The sequence below is a fragment of the Pinus tabuliformis genome, chromosome 9, assembly GCF_031772625.1.
Source record: "Pinus tabuliformis cultivar Carrire ecotype Pingquan chromosome 9, CPIR1, whole genome shotgun sequence".
NCBI classification, from domain to species: Eukaryota; Viridiplantae; Streptophyta; class Pinopsida; order Pinales; family Pinaceae; genus Pinus; species Pinus tabuliformis.
This window is the reverse complement of record NC_142307.1, coordinates 1,418,732,733-1,418,747,769: the sequence shown is the minus strand read 5'-3', so window position 1 is coordinate 1,418,747,769 and position 15,037 is coordinate 1,418,732,733. Positions and strand designations below refer to the sequence as shown.

The following is a 15,037-nucleotide window of genomic DNA, read 5'->3' as shown; positions in this document are numbered from 1 at the left end:
ATCACCATTTGCCTAGGGAAAGTAATCACCCCCAAGCAAACCCCTTTTCACTCAAACAACTCATAAAAACCATCTTACCCTAAGTATTTTGTGTATATGAATAAAGTGCGCCAATTATGTGTTATACATTAAACTTATGGTAAAAATCCTTTCCACCCTTTTCATATTAATTCATTAACCATATTATTAAATCCCAAAATAAACCCTTTCCTGTATATTTGATTAAAAACCCATATGTTAATATCCAGCTCTGAAGGTTTGAAACATAAACTTTATTAGTGAATAGTTAAATGAGTTAATTGAGTCGATCAGCGACTAATTAATAACCATGACCCACTACCGAATAAAAGAGGTTAATTAATCAATCAATGATTAATTGATAATCTGTCCCCACCAATGAAATCATTCCCGACTTCATTAAACCTCCATAATCCTTCATTAATTAATCCATATGCGTATTAAAAACCCCGCCGGGCCCCTCCATTAAACCTCACATCAAATCATCGCCCCGATCATTGTGCGATCCAACCCCTTTGATCCAACGATCGACGCTCATATTGGGCGGCCTCTGAAGGCCGACCTTTACCTGCCCGATATGGGTGGTTTCACTATTCACCCCGCCACTACGTGGCACCCGATGAATGGCATCGGGCGGCCTCCCCCCAAAACCACTTTATCCCAAAAGCGGTGCAATACGATCCCGCTTACCGCCTCCTGCTAAATTACAAAATGTCACATCCCCCGCTTAACGCCAAGTGTCCTTTTCCCAGTGTACCCGCCAAAATCATTGAATTTATGAATAAAACTAAAAAACTCATTGTTTTTTGTTTTATCGTGAAAAAGACCGCTCAGACCTCCATGCAACCGTCAACCCACATCCATCTGCCAACTTACCGAAGCTGCTGAAACTCTAGACCACCTTTCAGTCACGTGCGTTTCCTGCAAATAGTGCACAGTCGCCATTACTCCATTCAAAAGCCAAAACTAGGTGTTTACCCAAATTCGCTGAGAAACCCTGTTTTATTCCCAAACCTGGACTCAATTGCTTTAAATTACTAAGTAATTCAGCAAGACAGTTGCCCAGTGATTCCAAATACTTTGAATTAGACTAGTTTCCCGAATATCACTGAAAACCCTTCGCCCTCATCCTTGAATCCACAAGAACTAAGGATCGCTGCCCTAATTGTATTGAATGTCCTGCCCATTTCTACTCCTCACATAGATTTAGACCATCTCCCATTGGTAGATAAAGATTTTCATATTAAAGATACCTCTGTCCAAGAATCCCCTTTGAAACTATACTGCAGGTACAGAGACCAGTACCTGAACCATGTAGACTACATAGGACTTTGGGAATCAGGTTTACCCAAATACCAGTTCCCCAGAGTTCATATCTTCCTAGAGATTATCCATTACTGCCATATGAACTACAATCCCAGCCAAAGGGCAGTGATGACCCCTGATCATTCTGTATTATTTACCATCACTGCTGAGTCCATAAATGAAATGCTGCAATTACAACCAAGCCAAAGCCTGACCCCTCTTTCTGTTGGAGATTTGCTGAACAGATACCCTACACTCACCTCAATCAAACTTGCTCGGTTATACCAGACCTTCATCAGGGAAGAACAATACATTCCAAAAGACCCTCCCCCTTACATGTGGACTATATTCTTTGATCTTGGCCGAGACATCAGAGAAATGATATCTAGTGTGTTAGGCCAGACTACAAGTGAATTTGTTGATGAAATCATTATAGCCTTTATGTCCATCTACTCTCTTGGGCAGCCCCCAGCCATAATGTTTGACTATGCTAATTTCATTGCTGATAAAATGCATGATCAGTTCATGAAGATGGATAATGAAAGAGTGTTCAAATATTCTTCAGTTTTATATCATATTTTCCTGTATTATCAAGCTGACAAATTCCCAATCACACTCCAGAAGCTTGATACCAGAGGCAATCCTAGATCAGTGGTCTTCTGGACTTCATTAATCCACCTAAATAACTCTCAATATTCTTATATTGATTTCATAGATCTCTTTGTACTTCCGGTGGAAACTATGCTATTAGGAAGCCCTCCCCCCAGAATCAGCGCAAATATCAGGAGGGTCCTATAGTGGTCCAAACAATATAGAGTGGGAGATTGTTCTTGTACCAAAACCATACTGAAATCAGAATATATGGACGTGAGCTGGCTCCCTACAAACTGCCTAGATACCTCCCTATGAGATTGTTTTCTTTGGAGTACTACAAGCAAATGATTAATTCAAATGAGGTGCATTTTGTGAAGGCCAAGAAGAAAGATCAACTTAGGATAAAAGATCAACTTGGCCCCTTCATATGTAATAGTAGGGAAGCAGGAAAGGAAGCAGAAGAAATCCTCTGAAGGCTGAAACTAAAACAAAGTTTTATTTGGAATTATGACCCTTTAGAGTTCATTTGCAATAGGAGACAAAAGAACAAATTATCTCCTTATATCCAGCATAGAATTCCTGAAATTGAATAGTATGCAAATCAGCGAGAATGGGTGGAAAACACTTTGGTAGACCGAGATAGCACAAAAGTTGTTGTCGATAATGTATTGATTGATTTAGAAAGAAGACTTGATGAAGATTCATTTGTACAGGTGCCAGGAGAGTCCCAATCTCAAAGAGAATCACAAGGACACAGTGGGCAAATAGCAGAAGAAGGACCTCAAGAGCAACAACCATCAGAGCAGCCAGAGGAATCAGAACAGCCAGAGATTTCAGAAGAACTTGCTCAACTAGAACATATCATGAGCAATCCTCCTATTTTACAGACTCCTCTAAATGAGGAGAGGAATCCTAAAAGAGATAGAGAGGAGGTCACTCCTTCTAGTAGACCTATTGCCCAAATTTATGTCAAGAGGCAAAGGTTGAATCCATTTTTAGAACATGAGTTTACTAAAGAAACAACAGGAACTACAGGTGCAGAAAGCAGGCATACCACTCCCTCAGGAGGTACACAAGAACCTTCCACCTCACAGGCTCAAATGCTAGAAAGGCAACAGAGCGTGGAAGTATCCTCCTTCAGGGCTCCTACTGGCCAGAGCCAAGACATCAGAGAGAAATATAAAGAAATAAAGGCTAGGAATGAGAGATTGAAGGCCCAAAGTTATGTGCATTACCTAAAGATGGCTCCAACTAATCAGACAAGGCTAATGTCAGCCTTTGATGTGAAAGAAGGAAAAATGCAGATGACTTTTGTGAAGCCAACTACATAGCAGCCTAGGTCAATTTCAGATTATTTGAAAATAGAGTTTGAAGTATTGGCAAAGGATATCCATCCTATTGACCAAATAGAATTACATAAGCAAACTGGGGAAATGGTCTACTCCACTTTAACCAGTAAGGCAATTGTAGCTCACCAACTTCAAAATTCGTTGAATAATATATCAGCGCAATTCCAGTTAGAGAAGGCCTCTTCACAGGCCAAAGATACCAGAATAAAGTCCCTAGAGGACTTAGTCATAGAACTGGGCCATGATCCCAAAGATGTGAAAGCTGCAGAAAAGCTTATTAAGAAGAAAAATGATGACATAGCTGCACTGAAAAAGCAGCTCAAGATTCCTCCCCTGCATCATCCTCAGATAGCTGAAGTATTGGAAACTTAGAAGGAGGAAGAGCTTATGGACTTAGTCCTTAAGCTAAATGAACAACTAAAAGAAACAGAGAAAGAACTGGATAATTTGATACAGTCTAAACAGAGTGAGTTGGCCACCACTCCTCAGACTGTAATTCCTACAGTTTCTACAACAATACCCTCCACATTGGCTGCTTCATTAGCACCAACAGTTCCACCAGCTACTGCTCTGCCAGTTACAGGTACATCAACAAGCATAAGGACATCAATGGAAAAGACAGTTGAATTGGTAAAAGCCATGGAGGAGATGACCATCCAGGCTACTGAGCTCAAGAAACTTAGAGAACAAGTGTCAAGTTTGGAAACTAATTGCAAACTTGCACATATACAACAAAAAGAAGAAGCTCAAAAGAATCAAAGAATGGGAGAGAGAATAAAAGTCCTTGAAAAGGACTTGACATTGCAACAACCACTTGGAGACATGAAGGAAATTCTTTGGGCCAATATCATTGATTCCATCAATGATGTTTGGCCATGTATTCAAATTATTTTTGAACAGACTGAACTAGTCAAAGTGGCCACAGAAGCAATCCGCAAGACAATGGAAGGATTGGGAGATAAACTTGAAGAAGCCAATCAATTGATAACATTATTGGATAGCAGAAACAAGTATCAGCTGGATGAACTGGAAATAGAAGACAGAACTGGAACAATCATAGAAATAAAAAAGGTTCTCACCAAGAGAAACCTTATGCTAAATCTTGAGAAAAAATGCCAGAGTATCCAAACAAACATTGATATATTTATGACAAAGTATGGTATTTTAAGAGAAAAAGGACTCCCAAGATGATTATATTGAAAGACTAAACAAGCTGGCCAGAAGCCAAGCTAGTACTTCAGGGGTAAAATCTTTGCCCACTGGAAAGGTATTATATGATAGTCTTGAAAATCTATTTTTCATAGAGCATGAGGTAAAGCACTTGTTTACCAGCAGGCCAAATTTTGCTAAGTATACAGAAGCTAACGAGATATACAAAAAGATGATAAGGATGAAATTACCTGACAGTGAATGGTGGACAAAACTGACAGATTTACTATGAAGTTACTGCAGTAAATCTATATGGTAAAACATGGCTGCCAGGTAAAACAGGTAAGACAAAGTCAAATTAGAATAGGTAAAGAGTATCAGTAGGTTGAAGACATAATGTGAATATAGCACGTAAGTATCCAGCAAGTGAAAGAACCAAATCCGAATTACAACAACCAACACAATCATAATAAAAGGGACAGCAAGAAGACAGTTCGCCATCTATCTCTATCTTCGTGCTTGAAGATATTTTCAGTTTCCTAGAATAATTCTCATATTGCTATGAGATATTTTGTAACAATTTTTGTATAAATACTTCACAAAATGAAGTAATTAGTGTGGATTAAAATACATTTCTATAGACATTTTATTTCGAGCTAAGGAGCTATTGTACTCAAGACTGTACTGGTTTTGCTGGATTATGAAATAAAGCTAAGGACATTTCACTGGATTCTTGTACACAGTTGGAACAAATAAATATTATCTCTTCATGTTTAAATATTGTTTTCTCTTGATGTTATAAATATTCATGTGTGTCTCTTATGAAATCTGAAAAGTAAACAAGGAATGATATCTCAGAATTAGCTTAAATGCTCTCTGTTTTAACTGTTTACTTTCTATATGTTTTCTACTAAACTATCTTGGTCTGGGAATTCTTAATTGCTCCCTTACTTCCGTAGTTTTCCTCCTCTTGGTCTATAGTAAAGGATTCTTCATTGCCCTTTGCTACTGATCATCCTTATTTTTTCATCTTAATTCTGGTTAAGGATTCTTCATTGCCCTTTGCTACTGATCATCCTTCTTTTCTTCATCTTAATCCCGGTTAAGGATTCTTCATTGCCCTTTGCCCTGGTTAGGACTACCTCATCCATTTGAACCTGCAGATTTGCTTTTTGCTGTGCTAGCCTGCCCTGTGAACTCTTACTTTAGTGATTGATCAGATCCAGTTAAGCCACTCTTTGATTGACTCCATAGCCCAATGGCCTGAATACTTGTTTTGCCCATATGTTTTCTTAATTCCACCACCCAATCAAAATAAAACATCATGAGCAATAATAACTAACCTAAAACCCTACCCAAAACAAAGTTAAATTATAAAGAGAGAGTCCTTTCTGGACTTAGGTAGCCTAGAACCCGAGTCTAAAAGATTAGGTTTGTGGTTACCTCAGACTATTCCTTCTTTGATAACTTCTAGGGAAAACATCTGAGTGATAATACCTATATGACTTGAATGCCCAAAAAACTAATTTTCAACTTCAAAAGTTCATAACTCATCAAGGACATCTCATAATTCGACGATTCTCAAAGTGTTAGATTCTCCTCGTCGTCCTCTATCATCTCCATCCATCACATTTCCAAAATGATGCATGGTTTTGGCCCAAACATCGATGGGTGAAAAACCCAACCTTGAGTTCCAAACCCACAAGTGACTTTTGTGGTGCTCCAAACTCCAAACCCTGAACCATAGGGCTTGGAGTACCTCCTAAGCTATGAAAATTCAACATTTCTAGCTCTTCTTTCAATAGCATTGATAGTTGGTTGGTGGATAGTGGGGCATCTAGACATTTTACTGGGTATCGTGAAGTCCTCTCAAATTTGGTTGAGAGGGAAACCAATTTGAAAATTTTACTTGGGGATAACTCTTCTCATGATGTCAAAGGGTCTGGCTCTACTACTTTTCCTTTGAATTTTGGTCAAACCATTCATCTACATGACATACTATATGTGCCAATCTTGAAGAAGAATCTTGTCTCCATCTATGCCATGGAAGACAAGGGATTTAGAATTGCATTCATCAATGGAAGGGTCCTTGCCTGACCAAGAGGATCTAACATGAGGTCAACCTTCACACTTGGTGTTCAAGATGAAGGCCTTTACAAAGTTTGTGGACATCCAATTCAAACATTGGTCCATGTCACTTCTAATCAATGTGAATTTTAGCATTGGAGATTTGCCCACATTCATTATAAAACTTTTCCTATTGTGAGCAAGATGGTTTCAGGAATAGCCAGGATGCAGTTTGACCATGAAGCAGTATGTCAAGGATGTGCCAGTGGGAAGAATATCAAAAGACCATTCCCTTCTAGTAGCAATAGATCTAAGGAGATTCTTCATCTCATTCATTCTGATCTTTGTGGGCCCATACCAGTGAAATCGGTTGAGGATACTTATACTATGCGATATTTATTGATGATCGCTCTCGTAAAACTTGAATCTTCTACTTGAAGACCAAGGATCAGATTTTCGATGTGTTCAAGGACTTCAAGCCTCTCGTGGAAAATCAAATAGGAAAGAAGATCAAAGATCTGGAGGACATATAATGGAGGAGAATATACTTCAAATGAGTTCAAATAATTCTTCAGAGAAGTCGAGATTAAGAGGGAGGTCATTGTTCCATACAATCCTCAACAAAATGGAGTTGCTAAGAGGAAGAACAAGAGAAAGGGGAGCTAAATTGTTGTGGTGAGCTTTCTCATCAGACTTCAAATGGAGAAAGTAGAATTTCATATCCCATTCAAAATTTAGCGTACTCAACAATTTTGAGGATTTCATGATTGGTAGGATTGTAGCATTTTCATTAGATTCTATCATGTATGAGTGTATGGAACTGGCAATTAATCAAGAGTACCATACCCTTTATGTACCTTGATGTTTTTTATATTTCTTTTTGGTCTCCTTTGTCGTGTCCTTAGCGAAAATGTACCCTTCACTCAAACTAAGATCATTGATTAGGCATGCTAAGCTTTTCGTACCATATGTTAAAGCTTGGATTAGGTAGTTTCATCAAAATTGGGTGGTGTTGATTGATGTCCCTAGAGGATTGAGGTACAGGCAAAAAGTTATATATATATATATATATATATATATATATATATATATATAGCCCTGTTTCCAAAATTTTTGTGGGGTCATGTTTCTAGTGTTTTTTCATTTCAGAAATGCGTACATGTTTCCCATATCATGCAACTTCGCACTAGAGATATCAAGATTGCATTGGTTATCTAAATAAAATCAAAATTAAATACCTAAATACGACGGAGAAGGTGATAGAAAGTCTATCATGTGGGTTAATAAGATTGAGGAAATTATCACTATAAATTCCTTGCTAACCAGAGTAGGTCAATTAGACTGTAAAGTGCAACATACTGAAATAGAAATAAGAATTGTGCAAAAGGCATCTCCTACGAGTACAAATAGAAAATCCTAAGGCTCGAGCAACAAGAAGAGGGGTCAACTATAAAAGAAAATGCCAAAGTAGTAGCCAAATAAGCTTTAGGTAAGACGAGGGGTCAAAATAGTAGCCAAACAAGCTCCAAGTAAGAAGAGAGGTCTTCTGCTATCATTCCCGAAGTCCAGACCCAGGAATGGGAATGTCCACCCTGAGAACTTGTTTGATAGTGTTCCATGGATAATGGCTTAGATTGATGGGCCCCTAGGAAGTGATTTATAGTGGCCTCTGGATGTTCATGCCTAGGATGTGAGTGAAAATTGTAATTAAGGTGGAAGCCAAAGAAACAGATCTCATAGCTTCCAAGGACAAAGAACTATTGGTAGTAGAGAAGGCGTTGGTGTTATGTCAATGAGTCAAAGTATCATACTGTTGCCGCTTCTCTGTAACTTCAGTCCTCTTTGGAGTGCCAAACTTGGCCTTACCTAGAGGCGAAAGGCAACATGTCTTGAGGAAAATTTCATTGGACATGTGACTGTCCATCTAAGTAGTAACTGCGAGGTGATTAGCCATATAAGTCGCCGTGACATGTTAGAAGCATGATTTTAATACTCGGCCAAGTTGAACTGCTACCTGGTCAAACCAACTTGGTCATTAGGCCTTAAGTTCACCCTAGCCAATGACCCTGGCTTCGATCGAGGAAGACCTCGGTTTGGTACCAAACTGGCATGAACTAGCTGTTTCCATCATAACCTAGCCGGGTTATTGACAATGTGCATGTGTGCCACCGAAAACCCACACAGAGCTGTTTTCAGTGGCTGTGAGTGGTTTTTCGGAAAATTAGGGGTTGTTTCCCTCCAAAAACAACCCCTCCAAGCAAAGTAAAACAACTAATGGGAAATAGCAGTCTTGCAACTTGACCAACTCATGCTTCTATTAGGTATAGTTTTGTTACTACTACTACTACTATTGAGGTTATAGACGAGTCTGAGAAATCCTCAGACATTGAGCCAGATGATGTTTATGTAGCTCCTGATGATGATCCCATATCTAGTAGTGGTGACGAGTTTGATGAGGAGCGATCATGTTGATCACTGATATGTAGACTTGTAGTAGGCCAGTGGCCTAGTAGCTTGTAGCATTGTTTTGGGACTCTATAGACCATTTAGAGCATCATTGAATATGTATTATGTTGCTGATATGTATTGCAGTTGGTGCCATTTTGATATACTCATGCTTACATGGTATATAAATGAGCAAACTTTGCATATTTTGCTTCTAATGGCGTTTGGAATCATGGTTTTAAATCTTAAAAATAAATTTTTTCATAAAAAATTAATTATCTCATGTACATTTTTAAAGACCGTTTCATTGAGATCTGACTAGTCCAATTTTTCTGGTTCCGGTTCAAAAACTGGTTTGATAGGTGGACTGGGTTGGTTACAAATTCTGGATTTTAAAACTACGGTTAGAAGGGGAGGTGATTTTTGTGATTATTATGGAGGAATATTGAATCATGCAGCACTAAGGTAGCTGCCTCAGAGCCTCCCTGATGAACACATCCAAGCACGTCTAGTCAGTATATCAGAAGAAGCTTGATGGCCACAGCTAATCAAAACTGATCAATGAGTCTAGAAAAATAAATGTAAAGATACCTTGTAACTGTGAAATTTTTTGAATCTACACATCAGAAATCTTACTGCAATCACTGGTATTTCATCTCCTACTTGTTTTTACATTCAACAAGTTATTTAATTAATTTAAACAACGATGAAAACACTATTGCAGACTACACATACATACAGATCATGAACTGAAAATAGAATGAGACAAATACACAAGGACACCATTATTTTTGGACAAACGTCCCTGGAAAAACCCAATTCGGGAAAACTGATGCAGAATATAGAGGGTTTGTATTATTAAGCAGATTTCTGAATACAACTAGGGTGCCAAATTTGGCTCACGCAACAGAGAATTAACCCGACAGAACTACCTCTATCCAGAGACAGATGAACAAGCCCCACAGGTGACCGCGCTGTTCCCAGTGCTGGGTAGCGATGGCTGCTCCAAGCTCTGCGCTGGAACTGTGTCACTGTGATATTGCGTCACTGCGACACTGCATCACTACGTCAGAGCACTCCCTCTATGTCACTGTGTCACTGCTCTCCCTCTGCATTGTCTCTCCTGGTGCTTCTTTGCCTCTTTGCTATGTATTCTTGGCCTTGGATTGAAGTCCCTCTGCGGAATTGCCCCTCTCACTGCAACAGATCACTTGTTCGATTTTCGTAGCAAAATTTTCCCTAGAAAAATCGAACTGACTGATCTCTCCAGTGTATCTCCAACTAACCCTCAAGCCTCCTCTTATACTTTTCCTGTTGATGAATTAACGGCCAAGATTAAGTCCCTAATCAATGGCTAAGATTAAAACATACTTGATCCTCATCACTTAGAAGTTTCTCACCCATATTCTTATTAGTACCCATTAATATTTTTATTTTTTTAAGTTTAAACTTAGGAACCCATTAAAAATATTAATTATTTTAATAACTCCTCATCCGGGTGGAATTTCTCCAAACAATTTATGTGTTCTCGAGATCTCATGTATTCTAGCCCCTCTACAAAATTTTGGAGCTAGAGCACATCCGATGCTACCCAAAATCAACAATAACCAATGCCCAATATATTATTCTCCATGACAAATCCTACATAGATCAAGATTCTAGAGACACGAGAGGAGGTAGCAGTAGATGACAGTGTTTTGAGTAGAGGTTATATTGAAGAAAATCTATGTTTAACATTTTTACAAGCCTTTAAATTTATTGTTTCTTCAGTTTTTTGCTCGGTCTTGGAAAGAGGTGAAGTCATGAATTATAGTTTTGAAGCAATATACAGTGTGTTTTGTCATATTTGAAAATTTAATGTGCTGATAAAAGTCTCCTTGAAAACTCAAATTAAAAGGAAGTATTTGGTTAATGTTGTTCCAGAGAAAATACAAAAACAAAAGGAAAAATATGAATATTTATAAGCAATTGCTAAGATCAATTAGCTTGGAAAGGCACTCGTAGATGTTGTAATTGGGTTTGTAATGCCCGGTAATGTTTCAAATAATCATTCAATAATATAGTACAAATACTTGAATATTTGATTTCAAAAACATCTTCTTATAACTGAATATGTTTCTTTTTCCAGGCCATTGCTTCAATGGTACGTGCAAGAGATGCTGATCCAACTAACTTGGAAGTATTGCTAGCACTTGGTGTTAGCCATACTAATGGTATGTCTGGAAGTTGCTCTTGTTTTCTGCTTTCTATATTGAATAGAAAATCTGTGATTCCTCTTCAGAAGAATGAATGGCATCAGTGGTTTCGTGAAGCAGTTTTTTATGGTTTGTTATATTTTTTATGTGTGCCTTTCAATGTTTCTTTCTCTTGGTTTGATCCATATGGCACTGTTTTTGGATCAATGTTTCTTGGATGTTGTTTATGATCAACTTTCTTCAGGCAAGTAGCACATTGGCATGAGGTTATCTTTTCCTTTTATCTTTAATGTTTTGGACGAATCTCATGTCCAAAGGGCTTTTTTTTTGACTTTGATGCTATAAGCAAAGGGCTATCTCTTCCATCAACATTACTGAGGACTTGCACCTGGCATCAGTCTCTTGTAGGGAAGTAGAACCTGGGACCATTTAAACAGCAAGCACTCCAAATTATGTCTAGAATCTAGATCACAGCTTGATGTACATTGAGGGACAGGCATTCTTAAAACATGTACCAAACAGCATGATACTATGCATGAAACTTGGATTTTGACGAATCTTGTGTTAAGTTCATGTTATATCTTTTAATGCTTATTGATTTCTTGTATAATTTCTTATATTTTTTTGCTTTTGGGACTGTTACCGCTGAGTTTGACTGGTGGCAAAGGGGTCTGTTTCTTGCCTTGTAAATGTCTATGAAGTTGAAAATATAAAAGCTGGTGTACTTGACGAAAGTTCAGGGCACCCAACAGCTATTCCACATGGTGATGATCACAGCAGATTTGCAAAAAGAGGTTTGGTCTGTCAGCCAACATGTCCAAGAAAAAGGGGCCCTGTTTAGGGCATTTCTCAGGCCATCCATTAGGGTGTAGTTGCTCCAGGAACACCAAGGATAATATAGTCCACAACAGGGGTAAATTTTCAGTGTGAAACATAATATCAAGCCTTCTTTGTGTCCTTGGTAAGTTGCTCCATGGCTCTGAGATGTGTGTGAAAGGGACGATGAACTTCAGGATCGCTGTGTGCAGTATATCTCAGATCTGTGGAAGTGTGAGCCTGTTCGTATAGTGGATGAAATCATACTGGATAAAAGACTTCTGCCACTTACATACTATTGTGCAACTGTCTGGTGAAAGAAAGGCCAACCTGTTATATAATCAAGTCCATCAAAATTCGGATAAAACTGCAGACAAATTAGGGATATGCGCTCAGCCTTGAATATGTTATGGTATATATATATTTGATTTTGTTAAAATTGTCAACTAGGACCAAACTCCATGTGGGTCATCTTATATATGGCAGCTGATATTTTTCTTGGATCCCTTTCATTGAGAGGTGTAGGATTGATTTAAAGATCATCCGATTTGGATAAGTATTCATGGAGTTATGAATTTATTTGTGTTATAATACAATTCGTCAATGTTGGCCAGCAATCAAATATACCCCACATGTGCTCAACGTTTTAGTATAAAAGGAGATGACTTGATAGTCATTTCTACACACACTTCTATGTTGATTTCTCTCCACTTGTCTTGGGTTTTAGTGGAAGAGAAATCGAGGAGTGGAAGCCCAAGACGTTGGAGGATTGAGGCTGCCCTAGCCGCAGTCAAGAAGAACACTGCCCTAATCTAGAGGATGCAGTCAAGTGAGAAGTCCTAACGCTACAAGGACAGCCCCAGTATCTACGCTATCAAGAAGAAGCCCTAGCCTATACGCTGGCGTCTACGCAACCAAGAAAGAGGCTGCCCTAGACAGTGTGGGAAAGAGAGACTGTTTGGGTGCTCTTGAAGGGAGAAATGCCGAAGTTTGAAGCTTAGGGCCGCAGCAAGAAGAGGCAGTTCAGCATGGGTGAAATAGGGCTGTTTTGAAGCCATTTCAGGAAGACTGAAGGGATGAAAGGAGACCGAGTATCTTGCTAGAAAGCGAAGGAGAAAGGGAGCTGTTTGAGGGCTTGTAGAGGGTGGAACAGTCCTCTAGAAAGGCTGCCGCAGGCCTGTTCTAAGGGCTGTAGGATGCCACTGTAATGAGAGGAGGGCAGAGCCATTATTAAGGGCTAAAAGGCTGCCCAGAATTATAGCAAAGGGGACAGTCTTTCCTTGGAGGACAACCACATTAATTAAGGGCAAATTTGGGCAGATTTTAGGGGCTGTTTGGCTGGGTGTGTAAGGGCTGCCAGATGCCCTAACCAGTCACCACATAAGCAACAGTGAAGGCAGCATTGGAACAACAGTGTTGTGGACAGCTAGGCAATGGAGCATGGTGGAACCATGATGCATGGACAGCAAGACAGCAAGGCTGCCATATGCCCAGAACAACAGTGTTTTGGGCATGACTATTAGGTACAACAGTGCAGCAGTACAACTAGGACAGCTAGGCAATGGTACATACATATTTAGAGCAGCGTAAGTATGTTGGGACAGCAGCAATGTTGGATTGCTGGGATAACAAGCCGTGATGGGACAGCAGTACTAGCAGCAATGATATTGTGCCACAATGTTCAATGGGACAGCACAATGATGAGGCAGTGGCACAATGGGACAGCAATGACATTGTGCAGCAGTGGCACAATGGGACAGCCATGACATTGTGCAGCAGTGGCACAATGGGACAGCAAGCATGGACAACATGGTGCAACATGGCAAGCATGGATAGCATGGCAAGCATGGTGCAGCATGGACAACATGGATAGCTGTGGCAAGCACATGAGACATGTTGTATGACAACATGGTTCAACAATGGCACATAGGACAACAGTGCAACATAGGGTGCAGCATGGTGCAACACGATGAGGTGCAACATGATGACGAGATGCAACACAATGATAGGTGAAGGAGTCACCTTGGAGAATCAGTTGAAGCAGCATGTCTTCAACTGATCTCATGTATCATCTTCTTAGAGATGATCTATGCTCTTATCTAGATAAGTCAAAGTGTTGACTTCTGTTGTAAATGTACTCTCTCTCTCTCTGCTGAACTATTGAAGAACATATAAGAAGAATTGATCAAGGGTTTCCCCACATTGGGGTTTGTCACTGACTAGCGCTACATCTTGTGTCCTGTTGTCTTGGCTTGTCTTCAGCGATTTATGTTTATGTTCTATCTGCAATTTACATTAATGCTGATGTGATTGCTAATCTGGAAAAGATATTGAGCTAACTGTGAAAATTGAAATAAATTGCTCTAAGCATAGAACATACCTAAAATTAGCAGGTTTGCCATTGGAATATCATTTGTTGGGGCTGACTTATGTGCAAAGGAGGAAATAGGAAAGCTTCAGATGCAGTCTCTTTAAAGCAAACTGATTTGATGTCACTTTATATAGGATGCACCTTAAATGCGGTTGGAACATCGTGCCTGTTACCTATCTGATTAGCAGGGTCTCTAAGGTCTTAGCAAACCTGTTGGATGGGCACACACAGGGCAGGGACCCATTGTCACCTCAGTCCTAGCCTCTGCTGTTTGGACCCAACAACCTCCTAAATGGGAAGGGAGGTGTTCCAAATGCAACCTCAACTAAACCTAAACAGAACCAGTGCCTTATGTGGAGTCAATAGGAGGTGAAGGCTTTATTTTCGGAAAATTGTCTAGATACTTATGATATAACTGTGCAACGAAAACTAAATAGTGAATTAATAGGCATCCTATTACTGAAAATATGCCATGTGACCATTGTTTTTGGTGTACAAAATTTAATATAACCAAATATATGACTAAATCTTAATTGGGACTGTTATCCACCAAAATGGGTAACCCTATAGGAGAACTTTTTCTCCTATCTTGGACAGTTAGCCAGCTAGTAGCACTACACACTTGTTCATTGATGATGATATGCCAGTCTCCTCTGCTATCTGCTCCTGTCATACACCTCTCACCATCCAACATTCCTCTTGGATAAAGGTGGGCTACCACTCAACAG

General features: G+C 39.4%; 1 protein-coding gene across 1 annotated transcript in view; it reads left to right on the top strand.

Moving 5' to 3' along the window:
- The window catches only part of PEX5 (peroxin 5), a 442,866-nt gene that overhangs the window by 310,590 nt on the left and 117,239 nt on the right, over positions 1 to 15,037 (top strand). The window contains exon 10 of the mRNA XM_089444941.1: positions 11,056 to 11,140. Coding sequence (XP_089301067.1) covers positions 11,056 to 11,140 — 85 coding nt within the window. The remainder of the gene's footprint in view (positions 1 to 11,055; positions 11,141 to 15,037) is intronic.